Below are 19644 nucleotides of genomic sequence, written 5' to 3' on the forward strand. Positions count from 1 at the left end.
AAACTCTTCAAATGGTTAAAGAGAGAAGGAAAGCAAAAGCAAAAGAAGATAGAAACACGGTCAGAACCCTAAATGCAACAATACAGAGACTAGTAAGTAGGGGCAAAGAGAACTATTACAATAGTTATTGTATAGAAATAGAAGAGGACAACCAAAAGGGTAGAACCAGAGCCCTATTCCAAAAGATTAGAGAAATTAAAGGGAAATTTAAACGAAGAGTAGGGATGTTGAATAATCAGCAGGGGAACACACTGACTGACCGAGATGAAATAAAAGGAAGATGGAAGCAATACACTGAAGAACTCTATAGAAGAGATGCAAGGATGACAGATTCATTCACGGAGGAGCCAAATGATGAAGAAACAGAAATTTCAGAATGTGAGGTAAAAGCTGCTCTTAAAATACTTGGAAGAAATCAATCACCAGGAACAGATGGCATACCAATAGAGTTACTACAAGCTACTGAGACTGAATCTGTCCAAATTTTGACAAAAATTTGTCAAGAAATATGGAAAACTAAACAATGGCCCACAGACTGGAAGCGTTCAATATATATCCCAATTCCAAAGAAAGGGGATCCCAGGGAATGCAGTAATTATCGAACTATTGCCTTAATATCCCATGCAAGCAAAGTAATGCTCAAGATTCTACAACAAAGGCTCTTACCATATATGGAGCGAGAAATGCCAGACTTCAAACCTGGATTTAGAAAGGGAAGAGGTACCAGACAACATATCGCAAACATACGTTGGATAATGGAACGGAGCAAGGAATTTCAGAAGAAAATCACCCTGTGCTTTATAGATTACAGCAGTGGTTCCCAACCTGGGGCCCGTGACCCCCAGTGGTGCCACGAAGTAATCAGAGGGGGCCACAAAGAGTAAAGAAATGAATTAATTTTTTAGTCTTCACTCCCTGGACATTGCTTCCCACTGCCGCTGCAGATGACACCTCCCGCTTGCCCCAAACAAGAGGATTTTTGCTGAAGTGCCAGAGTGTCTTTCAGGCACACCAAAGGCAGGCATCTGCCTATAGAACACATGGCAGATGCCAAAGGAGGCTGAAGGTGGAGCTACCAGGAAGAAGAGGGGAATACTATCACTGACTCCTGTCTCCTTGCACTGCAGCTGCTGATGACACCCTTACTCAGAATGAGAGGAGAGGGCTTTTTGTGAAGCAAAAAGAAGCAAGGCTGCAAGGAAAGGCTGCTTTTCCCCTTCCTTCCTGGCAGCCAGCCTGCCTCCCTGGGGGGAGGGGGTCACAAAAAGTTTTAAGCTTATAAAGGGGGTCCCATACTCATAAAGGTTGGGAACCACTGGATTACAGCAAAGCTTTTGACTGTGCAGATCATGAAAAACTATGGAATGTTTTAAAAGAAATGGGGGTGCCACAGCATCTGATTGTCCTGATGTGCAACCTATAATCTGTAAGGACAGAATATGGAGAAACCGATTGGTTCCCAATTGGAAAGAGTGTGAGACAGAGGTGTATTTTATCACCCTATTTGTTTAATCTATATGCAGAACATATCCTACGAAAAGCGGGATTGGACCAAGATGAAGGAGTTGTGAAAATTGGAGGGAGAAATATCAATAATTTAAGATATGCAGACGATACCATACTACTAGCGGAAACCAGTAATAATTGGAAACAGATGAAAGTTAAAGAGGAAAGCACAAAAGCAGGATTACAGCTGAACGTCAAAAAGACTAAAGTAATGACAACAGAAGATTTATGTAACTTTACAGTTGACAATGAGGACATTGAACTTGTCAAGGATTATCAATACCTTGGCACAGTCATTAACCAAACTGGAGACAATAGTCAAAAAATTAGAAGGCTAGGACTGGGGAGGGCAGCTATGAGAGAACTAGAAAAGGTCCTCAAATGCAAAGATGTATCACTGAACACCAAAGTCAGGATCATTCAGACCATGGTATTTATCTCTGCGTATGGATGTGAAAGCTGGACAGTGAAAAAAGCGGGTAAGAGAAAAATCAACTCATTTGAAATGTGGTGTTGGAGGAGAGCTTTGCGCATACCATGGACTGCAAAAAAGACAAATAATTGGGTGTTAGAACAAATTAAACCAGAACTATCACTAGAAGCTCAAATGATGAAACTGAGGTTATCATATTTTGGACACATAATGAGAAGACATGATTCACTAGAAAAGACCATAATGCTGGGAAAAACAGAAGGGAGTAGAAAAAGAGGAAGGCCAAACAAGAGATGGATTGATTCCATAAAGGAAGCCACAGACCTGAACTTACAAGATCTGAACAGGGTGGTTCAAGACAGATGCTCTTGGAGGTCGCTGATTCATAGGGTCACCATAAGTCATAATCGACTTGCAAGCGCATAACAACAACAACATAGATTTTTTTAAAGGGTTATATGCTTGTTTATGTGTTTATTTTCACGGCAGGACGGAAATGAGTGAAAAATTCGAGCGAGGCCACCTCAAATGAATATTCTGCCCCCAAGACTTCTCCAGGCCCTGCCCCCTATGACTCACACAGCACTTAACGTTCCCTTTACACTCGTCTGCCAATAGGTTAATCAGAAACTGTAATGAGTAAACATGTCTACGAAAAGTTTGGTTTACTAGTAAATTGTGCAAAGTTTTAATTGATGCACTTTTAAGTCCTTACCACAAATGCTTGAAAATGTATAGATTTTGTGGGGGGAAATTAACAAAACTGCTATGTTAATTTTGTGTAATTTCCAAAAACAGGCTTGTAGTTATTATTTATTATTTATTTTATTTTATTTATTTTAGTACATTTTTAAACCGCCCTATAGCAACAAGCTCTCAGGGCGGTGTACAAAAAGGTAAAAACAGGTTAAAATCCAATAGACATAGTAACAATACACTATAAAATATACAAACAAAATTAAGACAAAAACAAATTAAAGTTAAAATTTAAATTAAATTAAAATGCCTGGGCAAAGAGGTAGGTCTTTACCTGGCGCCGGAAAGATAACAAAGAAGGCGCCAGGCGTATTTCGTCAGGGAGGGCGTTCCATAACTCGGGGGCCACCACTGAGAAGGCCCTAGCTCTAGTTATTACTCTCCGGGCCTCCATATGCATTGGAACCCGGAGAAGGGCCTTCGACGTCAGGCGCAGTGAACGGGCAGGTATATAGTGGGAGCGGCATTCCACCAGGTATTGCAGTCCAATGCCGTTAAGGGCTTTATAGGTGAGAACCAACACTTTGAATCTGGCCCGGAAACATATTGGTAGCCAGTGCAGCTGGGCCAGGACAGGAGTTATATGATCATATTTTTTAGTCCCAGTAAGAACTCTGGCCGCAGCATTCTGCACTAGCTGAAGTTTCCGAACCGTCTTCAGAGGTAACCCTACGTAGAGTGCGTTACAGTAGCGAGAACACAGGTGAAGATGCGCGCGCACCTATATGCTCACCGGCCTTTTCTTGTATGCAACAAAGCAACAACTATTCTAATGCAACAGCTCTTCATACAGGCTGCACGGTTTTAACATTTTTGTAAGCTTTCAAAGCATACAGTATTAATACCCTCATCCTCCCCCCCCCAAAAGAGGGAAATGATAGAATGATGTTGCAAACTTCGGTACTTGTAGTTCACGTTTAATTCTTTCTTAGTGAGCCGCTTCTCCTTTCCGAGCTCCGATTCTCCGCTCTTTTTGAGCTGACAGCGCCATCTCATGGAACTTGTAGTTCTACAGGGGAGGAGCAATGTCCTAAGCTCACGTCATTGCACGGAAGGAGGCCTACAAACCCCGGAATGCACCGCGCGGCTGACAATTAGGCACTGATCGCTCGTATTAATTGCTGGACTACTCCTCCTCCTGCCGGCGCGATTGTCTCAGCGCAAATAATGAAGTGAAGGGAGTGAACGTTGGAAGTGGGCTCGGCCGGCCTGCGTATATACCGTCCGTCTCCCTCCAGGTATGCAGTGGCTGACACAGATACCTCTAAACCACTCATTGTGTGCCTCTTTGTCTCCCCCACCCCTCATCCATCCCCCTTTAGTAATAGTTTGTCCTGACTGAAGCTGCGTCTGAGCTGGCAGTTCTCCCTGCTACTCCTGACCCCCGCCTCGCCACTCCTGTGTGAATGATCAATGATTTAAAATAGTGAATTGATACATATAACTGGACTGTTAAAGTGGAATGGTTTTAAGATCGATTTGGGATTGAAGCCCGGAAGAGAAGCTTAATCATAGTCCCCGTGGGACATAACGAACACATTTAATGCTGTAAGTCTTTTGAAAATCCAAAGTGCCGAGTCCAAAATACAGTCTATCAACGGGGAAGGCTGTATTCAAGGAAATTGATTTGAAGCTGACACATTGTGTTGGAATGATGAGAGCAGAACTTTATTTTGCTCAGTGTGTTTTGTATACTTTTACTCTTTTACTCTGTACTCATGTTGTATCCTTACTATGAGCTGAAGAAATAATGGCTATAAAAATTACTCAGGGAGCAGGAGACGAATGCATGCCCAAAGACTTGCAAGCTCACGGGGATAGCGCAGCCTCAGTATGAGCACAATGAAGATAATTTCCTGGGAAATATTACCTTTTAAGTTGAACAACAGTGATCAAAGTTATATAGTATACACTTATTTTACTTCTTACCCAAGGAATTTTCAGAAATATAGGTGGTGCAGCCTAGGATAGAACTGGTTTCTAGCACAGGAAAACCTAGTCTGAAACATTGCCGACCAATCTGGCCCGTGTGCATATTTCTAATACACACATACTTTCTGAGAAAATCGGGTTAGGTTGGCTGACTCACTATTAGAAATGAGAAGCGCATAGTTAAACTATGGAATTTGCTCCCACAAGATGCAGTAATGGCCACCAGCTTGGATGGCTTTAAAAGAAGATTAGACAAATTCATGGAGGACAGGACTATCAATGGCTACTAGCCGTGATGGCTGTGCTCTGCCACCCTAGTCAGAGGCAGCATGCTTCTGAAAACCAGTTGCCGGAAGCCTCAGGAGGGGAGAGTGTTCTTGCACTCGGGTCCTGGTTGCGGGCTTCCCCCAGGCACCTGGTTGGCCACTGTGAGAACAGGATGCTGGACTAGATGGGCCACTGGCCTGATCCAGCAGGCTCTTCTTATGTTCTTATGTCCAAATGCTGGGAACAGACACTGTGAGAGGTACTGTTTTTTTTTTTACTTGAAGAAGCCAGGAAGTAAGAGCGCTGATCAACAACACGGCCAGAGGCAGAGACTGGATGAAGTCTAGATCCACACCACATAACTGTTTTTGTGCAAAAATGAGTGTGTGTATGTGTTCAACATGTGGTTATCATTTCTTAGAGTCTGTGTATTTTAAAACTCACAAAGTTTACCACTGTTGTATTTCTTCTTGGCACAAACAAAGTTAGCATCCTTTTCTTGCTAATTCCACCTGATGAGGAAAATGTCAGAAAATGCAGTCAACAAGGGTGTGGGAGGGAATTGTTTGAAGGCAGGGTGGAAGCATTAGTTTGAAGAGCAGTCTCCGGCTTTCCCATGGGCCATTCCTGAGTTCTTGGGCAAGTCATACTGAGAGTCTGATCTCAATCCAGTAAATTACCAAATCCTTAGCCCGAAGGGCAGTGAAAGTCATTCATGACTGTGAGATATTGTGATAACACTGGGATACAGGTAGGTACCATTGGTTCAGACTCCAGTGTGGTTGGCAGCAGATCCTTGAAGGAATTCAAGAACTCAGACCTGGATTGAGTATTGTTGATGCGAGAGCACATTTCTCCTTGTCTTGAGAACTTCATATGGAGGGGTTGTCAATAGGAATGCTTTTGTATTACTAAACCAAAGTTGGTATTAATAGTGTGCCCTATGTGGTTTAGAATGGCAAAGTGCTTTTGAATCTACCTGCTAAACACATGATTTTTTTAAAAAAAGAGTGGGTAGATGTGTGGAACCACTCAAATGTCCTTTTTGGCAATGTGATGGAATGGTTGCTAATGTGGTGTACAGTGGTATCTGCTTAGCGTCTCCACTTACTGCTTCATTGGTGAGTGTGGTTACCTTTCTCTCTCTTGAAAGCTTTATAGAACTGAAGTTGGAAGAGGGACACTTTCTCCACTTCTTTCATCTCCATGTGCTTTTCAAGCTCAGATTAATTCTACTGGCTCCAGCTTTTACCCAGATCCCTTGGAAAAGTGAAGTCTCTGTGTGAACTTTTTCGGGGGGGGTTGGGGGGGGAGATGAGGGCCTAATCTGGTGGAGTGGTGCCCATAGCACTTGCTTAAAAAGGTTTTTATTTTAACCATGAGAATGTATTGTCTTTAAAGGTCTAAATATATATGTGAGCTTATGCTGATCACTGACTGAAAACAGACAGCAGTTTTCAGGCAATGGTGACAGTACTAAAAAGAAATAATCTTGTTATCAGGATTGAAACATGCAAAAGATGGGCCTTGTTTGACCTGAGAATGTCCCTTTAATGCTGTGTAACTCCACTAAGTTGCTGGTCTTATCTTTGCACCTCTCCCTCCTATGAAGGACTTCCTCAAGCCTTGAGGAAGCTTATCAAGCCTTGAGGGGTTTCACAGAGAAAGGCTTCTACAGGTCTTGGACACAAAAGCTTCATCCTTCCTTGCTTTCCAACTGCCAGCATGCAGATCTTAATTGCAATATTACAGCCAAAATCCCTGTTCTTCTGGCAGAGGGGAAAAGATAAAGTCTGACATCTTGTTTGTTGGAGAACTGAAGACAGAACCTGTCAACTTTTTGCAAGTTCAACAGAGCCCAGTTTGAACCCACCTCTACATTGTCTTGCTCCCACAGTGATGGATAAGGACCCTCGATTGCAGCTGCGAGTCTTTGACCTCAATTGCTGGTGAGTTTGTCCTTTTTTGCTTTTGTTTGGGGCAGGTGAGGGTTAGCTCTGATCTGGATGACATCACTGGAGTGCAGGTAGAGATCAATACTCTATTGGCAGAGATTCAGTCATGTCTTATTACCAAGGTATTGTTGAGTCTTCTGGATTCTGACCCTCCCTCAGAAAACTTCGGCAAGCACATCCTTCCCCTGTTGGTTTCCTCACTTGCAGAGTGGAAATGATGAGACTGCAATTTATTCAGTACTTTGGGATTCTAGCAAAGGCTAATACTGCTGTTCTTGTGATCCTGCCCTTTTCTGAGCCAGGTCTAGATTACTGAGAGATTTGGCTGCATGTGCATCTTTGCATAAATTAGAGGTGGGGAATCTTTTTCAGCCTGAGGGTCACATTCCTTTGAAAGGGCCAGAGGCCAATGAGGGCAGGCCAGAAGAAAAAGTGGGTGGGGCAATGCACGTGACCCTCACTTTTGGACAGTAGGCTACATTCCAGCTGCGCAAAAGTTAGAGGCTTGTACACCTCCACACACACACACTTCTCTATCCAGGCGAGGAAGAGGCATTATCACTGCTGGAGGACATGTTTCAGCTAGGCAAAAACGTGTGAAAAGGGCATGGAGCAGGGCTGGTGAGGGGGTGTGGCCTGATGAGAGGGGACATGGCCTGGGGAGAGTCCTGGGGGTTAGATAGAAATGCCTGGAGTATGGCCCATGGGACAGAGGCTCCCCGCCCCTGGCATAAATCATGGGATGGAGGTGGGGGCATTGTTTAATATTATGCCACAGTAATGCATGTGTGAAGCAATCTTAAAGCACAGCTTTCCGGAATGTTTGGGGAGGTATTGTTGCTATTAATTTGGTGATCAAATTCAGTTTAGGATGCTTATCCAAAGGATGCTCAAAATAAACCTGGTCTTCACAGCATAATTAGTTCCTGAGTCTAAGTTCCATAGACCTTTCTTCTCCACTTTAGATTTAGATCAAACACAGAAAGTGCCCCTCCCAACCCTTCTTACCGACACACATTACGTAGGCTGACATCATACCTGTGCTATATGCAAAGGCAAGACTGTGTTGGGAAAATGAACGTTGCAGATTAAGGAGTTGAAAGTGAGAAGGTTGGCCAGCTGATGCATGTTACCCTTCTGTTATACACAAAGCAACAAATGTGTTTCCGAAACAGAAATCAGTACATTTTTCCCACTCCTGTGGGTGAACCTAGCTTTCCCCTGCCCTCTCAATGCAAGTGGCAGATATACTTGCTTCAGATTACAGTGCAGACCCACATATGTAAGAGAATTAGATGGTAGAATTCTATAGTGTTGGAGAGGACTGTAAGATGTCACGCAGCAGGAGGGGGGAGGACACAATTTTCTTATTGCTCTCCCATGTACTAAATTTCCTGCAAATAAGGCAAACAAAACAACCAAGGCATGGAGAAAAAATGATTCCAGACAATTCCTTTTTGTGGTAGCAAATAATACGGTCCCTTATAGCACCCCAGGAGTCTTCCACCTCATTGCTGCCTCATTCTGCAGCATGTGCGGACCAGGCTTCAGGTTTCAGGTTTCTCTCTCTACTCCATGTTTCAGACTATCTGTCTGACTACCTTTTTCTTACAGAGCTGCTTGTGTAGCTACACATGTAAAAGTTGATTTGGTAGCTTGTTTTTAGGATGAGGGTGGCAACCAGTTAAAGTCGGAAAATTGCTCTGGCTTTGGGGATGAGTGGATTCTTGGTAATGTCATGGGCCCCAGCCAGTCACTGCTGTGCAGGAAACTAGTAGACCCATGTTCCCCTCTGCTTCATCCTGGAGAGAGGATGGTAAATCTGGCACAAACACAACAAATGTGTTTCTACAGCATTCCACAGCACCATTCCTTTTTTAGATGCTTCTGTGTTCTTCCTCAGCCCTGAGCAGGTAGACGAATAGGTTAAGAGAAATGGTGATGAAATATTTGTATCTACTCTACATTCTCCATCTGAGTGTTCATATTTTTGCATCTTCACATCACTTGCTTTGACTGCTAAGGTTTTTCTGATCTGTGCTCAAGGGCCCCTCTGTCTTCTTTGCAGTGGGCCAAATAATTTTGCCTCTCTTCATCCCAAATTTGGAATTTTAATCAGACTCGTCAAGTAAAGGTTCACAGACTTCTTCCAGCCATTTTGATTTCTTCAGACCAAACTAGACCAGACGTTAAATGTTTCTTTGCATTCAGCATGCATGTTTTCTAAAAAGTGCAGTAGTAGCTGCTGGGGGAGGGCCGATCAGATGGGGAGGGGGAATTTAACCATTTCCTCCTCTATTGCAATCCTGACTGAAATTGTTCCCCCAAAGGTGCTTTTTACATTGGGAGGAGTGCTCCCTTTGGTGTCAAATTTTGCCCTCATGGTGATGCTGCTTTGTTTACTATCTGTAAAGAATGAAAGGCTAAAATTATAATAAGCAGGGAGCCTGGTTGGAAGCTGAAGTATCACTCCCTTCCCTTTCTATTCCTTTCAGGGCCATTCGCTACCTGAGTAAATTCCGGCAGGAGCGCATTGAATTGATTGGTGATGTCCTCAACCAGGAAGGATTTGACCTGGCTCTCTTGCAGGAGGTGAGGACTTAAGTCTGCTACAGTGGAACCTGGTAGCGTTGAAGCTGCAAGTTGAAATCCCAGCTCAACCGTTGACATGTTGGATGGTTACACGCAGAGCACGGCAACCAATGGCTTGTATCTAACCAGGCTGTTTTGAGATACTGAAGCATTCTACATAGTTGCTATATGAACACAATTAATGAGGGAGAGTTGCTAGGGGAGGGGAGAAACTAAGCTTTGGGGGACTAAGCCCCCTGGTTAGTTTGGAACTTTGGTTTGCAGTCACTGTGATTATAACCTCTTTGCTTTTTCCAGGTATGGAGCGAGAGAGATTATTGGGAGCTGAAAAAGAAACTGTGTGCCCGCTACCCTTCTTCCCACTACTTCAAAAGGTAAAAAGGAGCTTAGTGTAAAGGGTCCTGGAAAGAGTTACGTCGTTTGCTGATCAGAAGATGTTTTCTTAGAAGCATATGCCGTGTTGTTTGTGCAGAAGCCTTACCCTTACTCGTACAGTAGATAATTGTTCTTTAATTACACTTGTTCCCTTAGCGAACCTTGCCTTCCAGGTGTGGCAGCTTGACTGCATGTCAAGCAAATCTGTTTTTAAAGGTTGTGTTCTCCCTACACACTTCCATTAAGACCCTTTGTGTTAGTACCCTGGGATGTACAACTGTTTATTCAGGGTGTCGAAATCTCTTGTGAGGAGATGCTGCAGAGTGGTGAGACTTGCTCACATCAGACTGGGAGAAGACAGCTGGGTTTCTATTTCTGCTTTTAGTACCCCACCCCTCTCTCTCTCTCTCTCTCTCTCTCTCTCTCTCTCTCTCACTCTCTCACTCTCTCTCTCACTCACTCACTCACTCTCTCACTCTCTCTCTCACTCACTCACTCACTCTCTCACTGTCTCACTCTCTCTCTCACTCACTCACTCTCTCACTCTCTCTTTCACTCTCTCTCACTGGATCCCCAGTTCTGTTAGAGGAGACAACCAGAGGAATGTTCAAGATATACCTTCTGTCCCTTAGCTCCTAAAACAATGCAGATTCTAGGGATAAGGGATCCTGCATAAGGGATCCTGTTGGTCTGTGAAATGAATCCCACAGTTGCACACTGGATCGCTACATGTGCAACATGGTGCAGATGCACATCAGCATATTATTGGTATAAAATCAACCTGCAGATTTTCATCTGTAGTGGGCACTGCTTGGAACATAGAGAATCTCATAAACATTTTGTGAAGTTAGTGAGCAGTTAGTAGCTGATGGAGTCTTCTAGCTCTATAGTTAATCTGTGTTAAGACTCATCTTGTAAGGACCACTGGATCATAGATGGTTACCAAACCTTAAGGTTCACTTCTTTGACAGCCTTATGGCATTTGTAAACTATTCCTAAACTCACATTTTGGGGGACACCTATTGCTTGACCTCATATGCTATTATGCAAGGTAACTGGCGAGACAGCATTCCATTTCAGTCCTGCCCCTCTTAACATTGTCCCAGAAGACTTCCCTCCCTTCTTAGAGCCGGGAATAATTCCAAATGCCATCCCTGTTCTGTAAAGTCTTGCCCATGTGCCTGCATTCCCTAGAAAACCCAGCTATTGGCTTCAAATGGAGGGTGGGAGTAGAGGGATGATGGTTGTCATTCCCCCTGACTCTAGTTGATGACTACAGTGTCTGTTTCTTTCATAGTGGGGTGATTGGCAGTGGACTCTGCATCTTCTCCAGACACCAAATCCTGGACACCTTCCTGTACCAATACTCTGTGAATGGCTACCCCTACATGGTGAGTGGGCAATGCCTTGCTTAGAGGGAAGACAGCAAGGAGCATCTTTTTCTAATGATGTTTATATTGTGACTAGCTTTACCTCCATTCCTTATACTCTCTCCTATGATCTCCTCTGTACAGTTCCAGCATGGAGACTGGTTTGGTGGCAAATCGGTGGGGCTCGTGGTGCTAAAGATCGAGGGGATTGTGTTCAACATCTATGTGACTCATGTGAGCAGTTTTGTTTATTTTGTGTATTTGTTACAATTATGAGTGACTTCTTCAGCTCCCAGATTAGGCTGAAATTAGTGGAGTACAAGATAACTGAAGATGTGTGTGGGAGAGGGTCTAGATGTGAGTAGGATTTATTTGGGGAATGCAGGACAGCACTTCCCATCTGTTTAGATAGCTAAATGAACCCAGTGATTATTGGAATGAACTTCACGGTGGTACGGGCAACCTATTTGCTGGCAAGGGCTGCTCATGAACAGTCAAGGCTTTTTATTTTCATGGGTGGCACTTCATCATGAAAAAGAAATCCTTTGAAAAAGGAGGTCTTTTTGTGTTCTTCTCTGCTGCTGTTTATTCTCATCCCTGCTTAATATGAATGTATCTGTCTTGGCTGAATTATAACAAATGCAGGCCAGATTTCATAGCTGAATGGAAGCTGCTGGGCAAGCAGTGATTGCTAAGGCCTCATGTCTCACGTGGCAGCTTCCAAGGGCTGTAAATTCAGTCCCACAGATCAATAAACTCATTTCAGTTTCTTGAAATATCTCTAAAGAAATTGATAGCTTTAAAGAATAGACAGCCACTAAAATGAAATGGGTGAGAGAAACTCCTGCAGTAGATAGCCTTTATGAATAACCAGTATAATTTCATAAGCTCAGTAATAACGTAGGAATTTCAGCCATGCCTGGTCTATCCAAAAGCAACATGTGAAAATATTTTTGAAGTCTGCTTACACCAGTTTCTCTCGTCCTGGTACTCTCCAGCAGTTTTGGAGTAAAATTCCCATAATCCCTGAGCTTTGGGTGTGCCGGCTGAGGCTGATGGGAATAGTGGTCCAACAACATCTGGAGGGCATCCTGTTGGTGAAGGTTGAATAATCAGGATTATTCCCGGCTACCTGTACAAACTGGTTAGTCTTCACTACAGTTTAAGGCAAGGATGGGGAACCTGTGGTCCTCCAGATGCTGTTGAACTCGCAACTCCTATCAGCCCCAGCCAGCATGAGCAATAGTCAGGGATGATGAGAGCTGTAGTCCTACAACATCAGGGAGGGGGACACAAGTTTCCCATCCCTAGTTTAAGGAATCAAGCCAACTTCAGACTGTAGGCATGTTTCTCTAACCATAGTTAAGAATTACCACAGTTCCAGGTTTGGGCATAACAATAATCCATAGTTAAATTGAAAATCGAAGCAAAAGCTGCTGGTCCTGATGCCGTTCTGGAAGAGAACAGCAAGCACGTAAACCCAAGATTTGTATTGGTAATGATAAACCACAGTTTAGCATTATGTCCAAACCAGATTGAACTCTTTGCTGACAATCTTGGATTACCCATAGATCCCTTTATTCTCTGGAACGTTGAAATTCTACCATCCACCAAAGAAGACTTGTCTTTTGATCTCTGCCATGATCTCCTTGCATTTAGTGCAGGCTCCCCAGTCAGAGGTTGTGAATGTCATGTGTCTCTTGTTTTTCTTCCACCCAAGCTCCATGCAGAGTACTGTCGGGAGAAGGATGCTTACCTGCCCCATCGAGTTGTTCAAGCCTGGGAACTTGCCCAGTTTTTACAGTAAGTAATAGGGAGACTCTAAAATCATTATTATAAGTTTGTGTTGCAATAGACACTCTGTAGAGTGCAATTATTCACACTGCCCCTTGTCTCTCCACCCATTCTCCCCCTTTCCCCCCGCCCCCATTAGCTAGATCTCTTGTTGACAGTGCTTCAGAGCTCTAGTTGGGAAGATGCTCAGTTCACCTAATGCCAGCCTCTCCAGGCAGGCAGGCAGGCAGGATCGATGGAAAGGAGGAGCGGATGCAGTTATAGTCATGGGGGTGTGAAAGAATTCCAGACTATAACTTCTTGACAAAAGACAACATTCTAGTAATGGTGGGGGCTGTTTGTGACATCTTTCCAGGCACACTTCAAAAGGGGCTGATGTGGTGGTGCTTGGTGGGGATCTGAACATGCATCCAGAAGATGTTGGCATTCGGCTGTTGCGAGGTTGGGCAGGGCTCCGGGACTCCTTCATTGCTGCAGAGAAGGTTGAGGTAAGGAACTGGGTATCATCCTCTGAAACAGTAAAGAAAGGAGGGGTGTTTCTCCCTCCCTTCTTCACTCAGTGAAAGGAAGGTAATAAATACCTTCATGACAGAAAGGTGCTTTTGAGGCCTGGAAACCATAACTGTATTTTTACTGAGGCAAGAAAGCCAAGAACTTGGCATTGTTGATTTTTAGTGTGACCTGCTCCTACCACACAGCTCTCTAAAAGCTCTGGGCCCTGCAAGCTGTCTTCTCAGCCAGGCCCGGCTGCTGGCTTCTTCCACAAGACAGCCTGCTGCAGGTGCTCTGTATCTTTTGGAGAGGTGGAGAACTTCAGGCCCAGTGGCCAGATGTAGTCCTCCAGACCCTCTGAACTCCCCCCAAGCCACTATGCATCATACTCCAAGGGTTGTTTGCCTAGCTGGAAAATGTCCTTGAACTCTGATAATGCCTATTGCTTGTCTGGATGGAGGAGGACAGAGAGAGATGTAAGAGTATGTATAGAAACTAGCCTACTGTACAAAAGTAAAATGTACATGCATTGCTCTCCTCACTTTTGCCTCTGGCCCCATCTACTGCTGGCATGTGACCTTAAAATATTGCCCAGTGGACTGCAGCCCTTGGGTCGAGAGAGGTTCCCCACCCCTCATTTATTAGAATTCAGACTCTGGTCTTGTTCTCAGGGCTGTCACGATGGCTCTACTCTGGTGCCGGCCAACTGCTTCACAAGCAAGAAGGAACTGCAATGCTATCCCCAGGGGATTCGTATTGACTACATTCTCTATAAGGTACGTGCAAGTTCAGGCATAAAAAATAGAGACAGCTGTGTAGCGCACAGAATTCAGAAAGTAGTTGAGACTAAAGGCCCTCTAGATTTTGATTTACAGTAACCACTCAACAAGTCTATCTCCTGTCCATATCCTCAACCTGGAATGGGCAGGTGAAGTAGCTTTCTATTCCTGGTGGTGACTTCTTTATCTGTTAGTCACCAAAACTATGTGCTGATTGGCAAGTCCTCAAGCAACCTCTTGGCAACGGATTGATCTCATTTGCTTGATTTCCTGTTGTTTTGGGTGTGTTCTCTAACAACTAGCTGGGAATGGCTTTTCAAGGTATGAGGATAAAGTTTAAGGCTTTAGTGCCAAAATGAGCAAAGCAGTAAGCACGCTGCTGCATTTTTGAGTTAGATTAGCTTGGACTACCAGATCATTTTCTGTCTTCCTGAGCTCTGCGAACATGTGGGCACTCCTTGAACCACAGCTGTTGCTTCTCCCTACTCCAACACAATGGAGGGTGAAATTGGTAAGGGGCCTGACTTATCCTGCCTTTTCTGAAGGAGAGGAACTACAGTTGTAACTAACTCCTTAGTTTGAATTTGGACATTTGTGAGACCCATGACCCCATGTTCACATTTGAACTCAGAAGAGTAGCAAAGATGATCAAAAGTCACATGACTGAGAAAAGGTGAAAAGAATTGAGCACATCTGTTCAGCTGTGAGAAAATAAGATTAAAGACGAGCATGAAAATAATCTTCAGTTTGTATCAGAATCTTACCACAAAGATGATAGCAAGAATGTATCTCTTGTCTAACACTACAGATGTAGGGCAATGGATTTTGAATTGCAAGAGTTTAGAGTTGAGATTAATTGATAAAAAAACTAGCCATAGGAGCAAGTTGCCTGAAGATGTTGCACAATCACTTTCCTTCAAGATAGTTATGTGGTCAGATAAACACATAAATCAGATTTAGGTATAATACATAGGATTCATTTAGTGGAACCTTGAGGACCCTTCTAAATGACTTCTGCTATTCAAAGATGAGTCTAATAAGAAGGTAGCCCTACTCACTCACCCCCTTCACCTGTAGTTCACAACCCAGAATTTCTGGGAGCCTTACTTACGTAAAACACACATGCATAATGAGCAACTTGCCATCCTGCCTGACTTCCCTTCTTGTAGGGTTTGGCTCAGTATGAAGTAAAATGCAGCAGTCATGCGACTACCACTGGAACAGCTCCCAACAAGGACATTCCTTATTCTGACCATGAAGCTGTCATAGCTACACTGTCTGTGGATAAAAGAAAATTAGACAAAGGTCTAAACTATCCTACAGCTGGTGAGTACCCAAGTTTCACTGATTTGCTACAAGGGGAGTGAGTATGGCTACCTACACTCAAGGCTTGCATGTCTTTGGGAGATGGGGAGGGGTGACAAGGTCTGTCTGTGCCTGCTTTTTTTGTCCATCCACAGTGGTGCTCTTTCAAGCCCCATTTTCCACTCTGCTAGCTTCCTTGGAGAGAGGAGCATGACTATTGGGGTAGGGCCATGGCTTCTCTGTAGGTACGTGTCGCCATTGTCAAGGAAGCCAATACCTCCGTGAAGTAGCAGTCATGGCCTGTCTTCCCAGGCCCCCAAGTGGGCTGGACCCAAATGTGTATGAGTTTATTGGCTGCCCTCAGTGCACATTGTGGTTGAGCTTAATTTTTGTTTGTTTTTTAGAACCAGTGCTGGTGGACATCCTGAATGAAGCCCGTATGGAGGTGCGAGTGGGGTTGCATTCAGCAGAGCGGCAGCAGCACTCCTGTGGCCGCATGGCCGTCCTGGCTCTGCTTCTGCTGCTCATGCAAGGAGCCATGGGCCTGAGTTCCATCTTCGGCGAAGCTCTACAGCAGCCCTTCCCTAAGTTCTCCTTCTCTCTGCTTGGCCTGCTGGCCGTGTTGGTCTTGCTCATCTCAGCTGTGCTCTACCTCTTTCACACCATTGAGGTGAAGATGCTGCAGGGGACAGAGGAGCAAATGCGGGTGGGGTTGCAGACACTCCAGGACAAGCTACGCTCTGGGTGAAACCTTTTGTTGCTGGAACCATGACGGGGACCAAGAGACTGTTTGTAAAGCTTTTTGGAGCAGCAAGTTCCACTGTGCTGCCAGGTTCTGATGGTTAGTAGTTCTTAAACGTATGGCAATAATTAGCATTTGATACTGTAAAAGTTTTTTAGCTTTATCTTAGGGCATTAAAACTTTCTATGAATAGTTCTTATCTTCTGCTGAAGAAATGCAGGTATAAGTACAATTTGTACCGAAGGGAATGTTGAAACTACAATTTGGAACTAAAACAGTTCAGTTGTATGTAGTTCAGCTATGGTTGTTCAGAAACCAGCATTTATCAAATCAAGCTACACTGTTCTGACTGATACAGGTGGCTAAATTAGTACTGTAAAAGCTGATATAAGGTAGACAAGTTAAAATGTACAGTGTTTCTAGTTTATATACAGCTATTTTTTGAATTCAGTAAAGCCAGAATAAATCCTTTATATATATAAGCAGACAGTATCATTTGTGGATGGAATCCTATTCTTGAAACCTTTTTCTTGATCATTTATTTAGCATTTTAATACACACTTTTAATCAGCTTCATACTTCTCCCTGAAGTGTTTGTGATCGCTGTTCGCATTTCAGTGACGGTGGAAGGTTTTTTTCCTTTCTTTTAGCAGGGAATCTGATGAGTGAGGGTTAAATCCTACTCAGTTTGGCTGTGTGCACCTCTTTCCTGCAGGGAACAGGCATACACAGCCAACATAGGGTTTAACCCTGCCTCCCAATCAGATGATGTTGTGAATGATGTTAGCTGATCAGTGGATGCGGTTTGGAGAATATGGCCTCACGGGCCAACCTGGACCCCTGATGGGCCAAGATTTGACTGCAGACTGGAGATTCCCTACTCTTGCCTTCCTGCCTAGAACAGCATCTTTTGATGCATGTAGGTGTATGTTTCAGCGTAGAAGGTATTCCCAATCTTCCTCAAAGGTCTTCAGAGCAGCTTATGCCCAGCTATCTTCCCTCTAGGCACCTTACAAAGTCAAACCTGCATGTCTTTAGTAGAACCACTCCATCTTGTGCCTCCAATGCCATTCTCATTTAGTTAAAGAGAGGCAGGCACTAGTCAGCTTCTCAAAAGCTCGGGAGAGACCCAAAGAGCATCAAAATACTTGTGGGATTTTTTTCTTGTGTTGTGAAACCTTGGATTGGAAAAGGCAGAATAGCACTTCCAGATCATCCCGTGCATCTTTATTGAAACAGGCACAGCCTGAACAAAACTGTGGCTTGCAGCAGCTCAGTCATGGCAGTCTTCTGATTATAACAAAAAGCCATCTCTTTTCACCCACAGGTCAGATTCTTGTTGTAGACTAACACCAATTTATGGTGATGTAAATGCACATAATTCTTCTCTGGAGACCATGCTTCTGTTGCAGGGATATCACATTCAGACCTCCCTGATGTGGTTTTTATAGCTGGGAATTATAGCATCTATTACAGCTGTACGTACAGTGTGAGTGGCAAAGACACCTACCTGGCTACTGATTGTGATGGGATCATACATTCTTGTCCAATGGCTGTGCTGGGTTTTTGTTATTATTATTCTTGATAGCTTGTACACACCCTTGTTCATTCAGCTGGTGAGTCTACCCCTTCCCTAGTAATTACCATTTCAAAAACTAAATATACATTAGAGAGGTCCTCCTACTGTTGCTGTTGGACTGCCAACTTCCATCACCCGCCCCCCCCCCCCCGCCGGCACGACCAATGATCAGGGATTGTAGTCCAAAATCATCTGGTTTACATATTAAATTTTGTATATGTTGTACTCTTCCCTCTTCCCACCCGCTCCTGGACTATATCTCTAGCTAGTTTGGGGGTGGGAAGTGCAAGTTGCAGAACTTCCATCGCAAAGATACCCCAACCCTGCCATCGGTAGAAGGAACATTGCTGTGTTGTCACTAGCCAGGGGCTTAGATGAAGGCAAAAATAAAGCTGTAAGAGGGATGGCCCACTTGCACAATACAGCCCCTACTGCCTTCTCCACAGGTGTAGGATTACTTGACCTGTTCAGAAGCATGAGCAGCAAACACTGCAACCTCCTACAGTGGCCCGGAAGAGGAGCAATCCTGGTGAGGGAGGCCCTTTACCACAGTGGAATACGCAGGCAGCCACAGTTACAGTTCAGTGCAATGTGTTTCTTATGCTTCATTACACTGGCTAGTCTTATGACACATTGTAATAAAATCACTTATTGGCAAAAAAAAAAAGTTGCCATATTTCCTACCTTATTACTTCTTAAAACACTCGTATGTGGAGCAGCATCAAGACCAGGCTTTTCTCCTTATGCCTAGTAGCAGCTACTAAGCACTAATCGGCAGGGGCAAGGGAAACAAGGGGCCTGAGGAAGGAACCCCATCTCAAAGCAGGGCATTCCCAAGATTACCTGGGCTGGTAATTGACTGTAATGGATGAACTGGCGGAAATGCCTGATGCTGCTTATAGCACAAAGTTGCAACCAAACTTTGACTTTAATATCAGTTTGAGCAGCATCACTATGGTTCTTTGGCAGGAAATGTATTGCTGGGATGTCTTTAAGGCAGATCTTTGTTGAAGAGCAGCTCACTTTCCAATGCAGATCAGTACTAAAATGGATCTTCTGCATGTTGACAAAGGCTTCTAGCATCACGAAGCTTTGATCTAATTAACTCTCAGATCTTCCAGAGGTCTCCAGGTGGTGGCACATACTCATAGAGCTCACTGAGACGCTTCTTCTCCTGCATCTCAATTAGGGCACTGCGCTGGTTCACAACCTCCAGCAGCTGGGACAGGATCTCCTGCTCTTTCAGCTGGTCCTCTAGGGTTCTTGAAAACTCTTTAAAAACACACATAAACACAGTTCTGTGAGTCACTATAAAGCAGGGATGGAGAACATGTGGTCCTCTGGTTGTTGACTACATCTCCCATCATCACTGGCCAGCTGGCTTGGACTGATTGTAGTCCAACATCAGCTGGAGAGTGACAGGCTCCCTACCCCTGATGTAAATGAAATCTCTGTTTAAGGTCAGTGTCTGAATGTCTAATTCTTTTCCAGTTAAATGAGATCAGGCATGGACAGCTTGCCTCTAATACGACATTCTCAGAATTACATTATTCTGTACTGGATGAATTAATCCAAACTACCAGGCACTAGCTGGCCCTATCTTTACTGTCACCAATGTGTATTCAGAAACTTTGTTCTACCTTAACAACACATCTTGAGAGCAAAGGAGCTAGTCAGAAGTTGCAGCATAATTAATCCATGTTAAAATTATCTGGGGGAGCAGAAACCACATGCACTGCTTTCTTTGCTGCTCAACAATGCTCTCAG

At 44.0% G+C, this 19644-nt stretch overlaps 2 protein-coding genes across 3 annotated transcripts in view; one reads left to right on the top strand and one right to left on the bottom strand.

The window, feature by feature from the left end:
- The first annotated feature begins 3752 nt into the window (after positions 1–3752).
- Positions 3753–16780, top strand: SMPD2 (sphingomyelin phosphodiesterase 2). 2 transcript variants are annotated; one of them, XM_061632495.1, is made up of 11 exons: positions 3753–3933; positions 6792–6843; positions 9345–9441; positions 9739–9815; positions 11114–11207; positions 11331–11420; positions 12907–12989; positions 13336–13468; positions 14144–14248; positions 15421–15577; positions 15961–16780. In XM_061632495.1, the coding sequence occupies exons 2-11, from the start codon at positions 6794–6796 to the stop codon at positions 16302–16304; spliced, it is 1230 nt and encodes a 409-aa protein (XP_061488479.1). In that variant the 5' UTR covers positions 3753–3933; positions 6792–6793; the 3' UTR covers positions 16305–16780. The 2 variants fall into 2 exon arrangements, with proteins under 2 accessions (XP_061488479.1, XP_061488478.1); XM_061632494.1 differs by having other exon boundaries at positions 3754–3933; positions 6671–6843.
- Positions 14970–19644, bottom strand: part of MICAL1 (microtubule associated monooxygenase, calponin and LIM domain containing 1) — a 57196-nt gene continuing 52521 nt past the window's right edge. Inside the window, exon 24 of the mRNA XM_061632493.1 lies at positions 14970–19149. Within this exon, the coding sequence (XP_061488477.1) occupies positions 18986–19149 (164 nt within the window). The 3' untranslated portion in view covers positions 14970–18985. The remainder of the gene's footprint in view (positions 19150–19644) is intronic.

Source organism: Rhineura floridana, chromosome 6 (assembly GCF_030035675.1).
Source record: "Rhineura floridana isolate rRhiFlo1 chromosome 6, rRhiFlo1.hap2, whole genome shotgun sequence".
Taxonomy (NCBI): Eukaryota; Metazoa; Chordata; class Lepidosauria; order Squamata; family Rhineuridae; genus Rhineura; species Rhineura floridana.

Coding starts and splice junctions, on each gene's coding strand:
- SMPD2 (XM_061632495.1), top strand. CDS start 6,794: ATGGATAAGGACCCTCGATTGCAGCTGCGAGTCTTTGACCTCAATTGC. Junction 12,990..13,335: donor GAACTTGCCCAGTTTTTACA/GTAAGTAATAGG, acceptor ACATCTTTCCAG/GCACACTTCAAAAGGGGCTG. Junction 15,578..15,960: donor TCTAAACTATCCTACAGCTG/GTGAGTACCCAA, acceptor TTTGTTTTTTAG/AACCAGTGCTGGTGGACATC.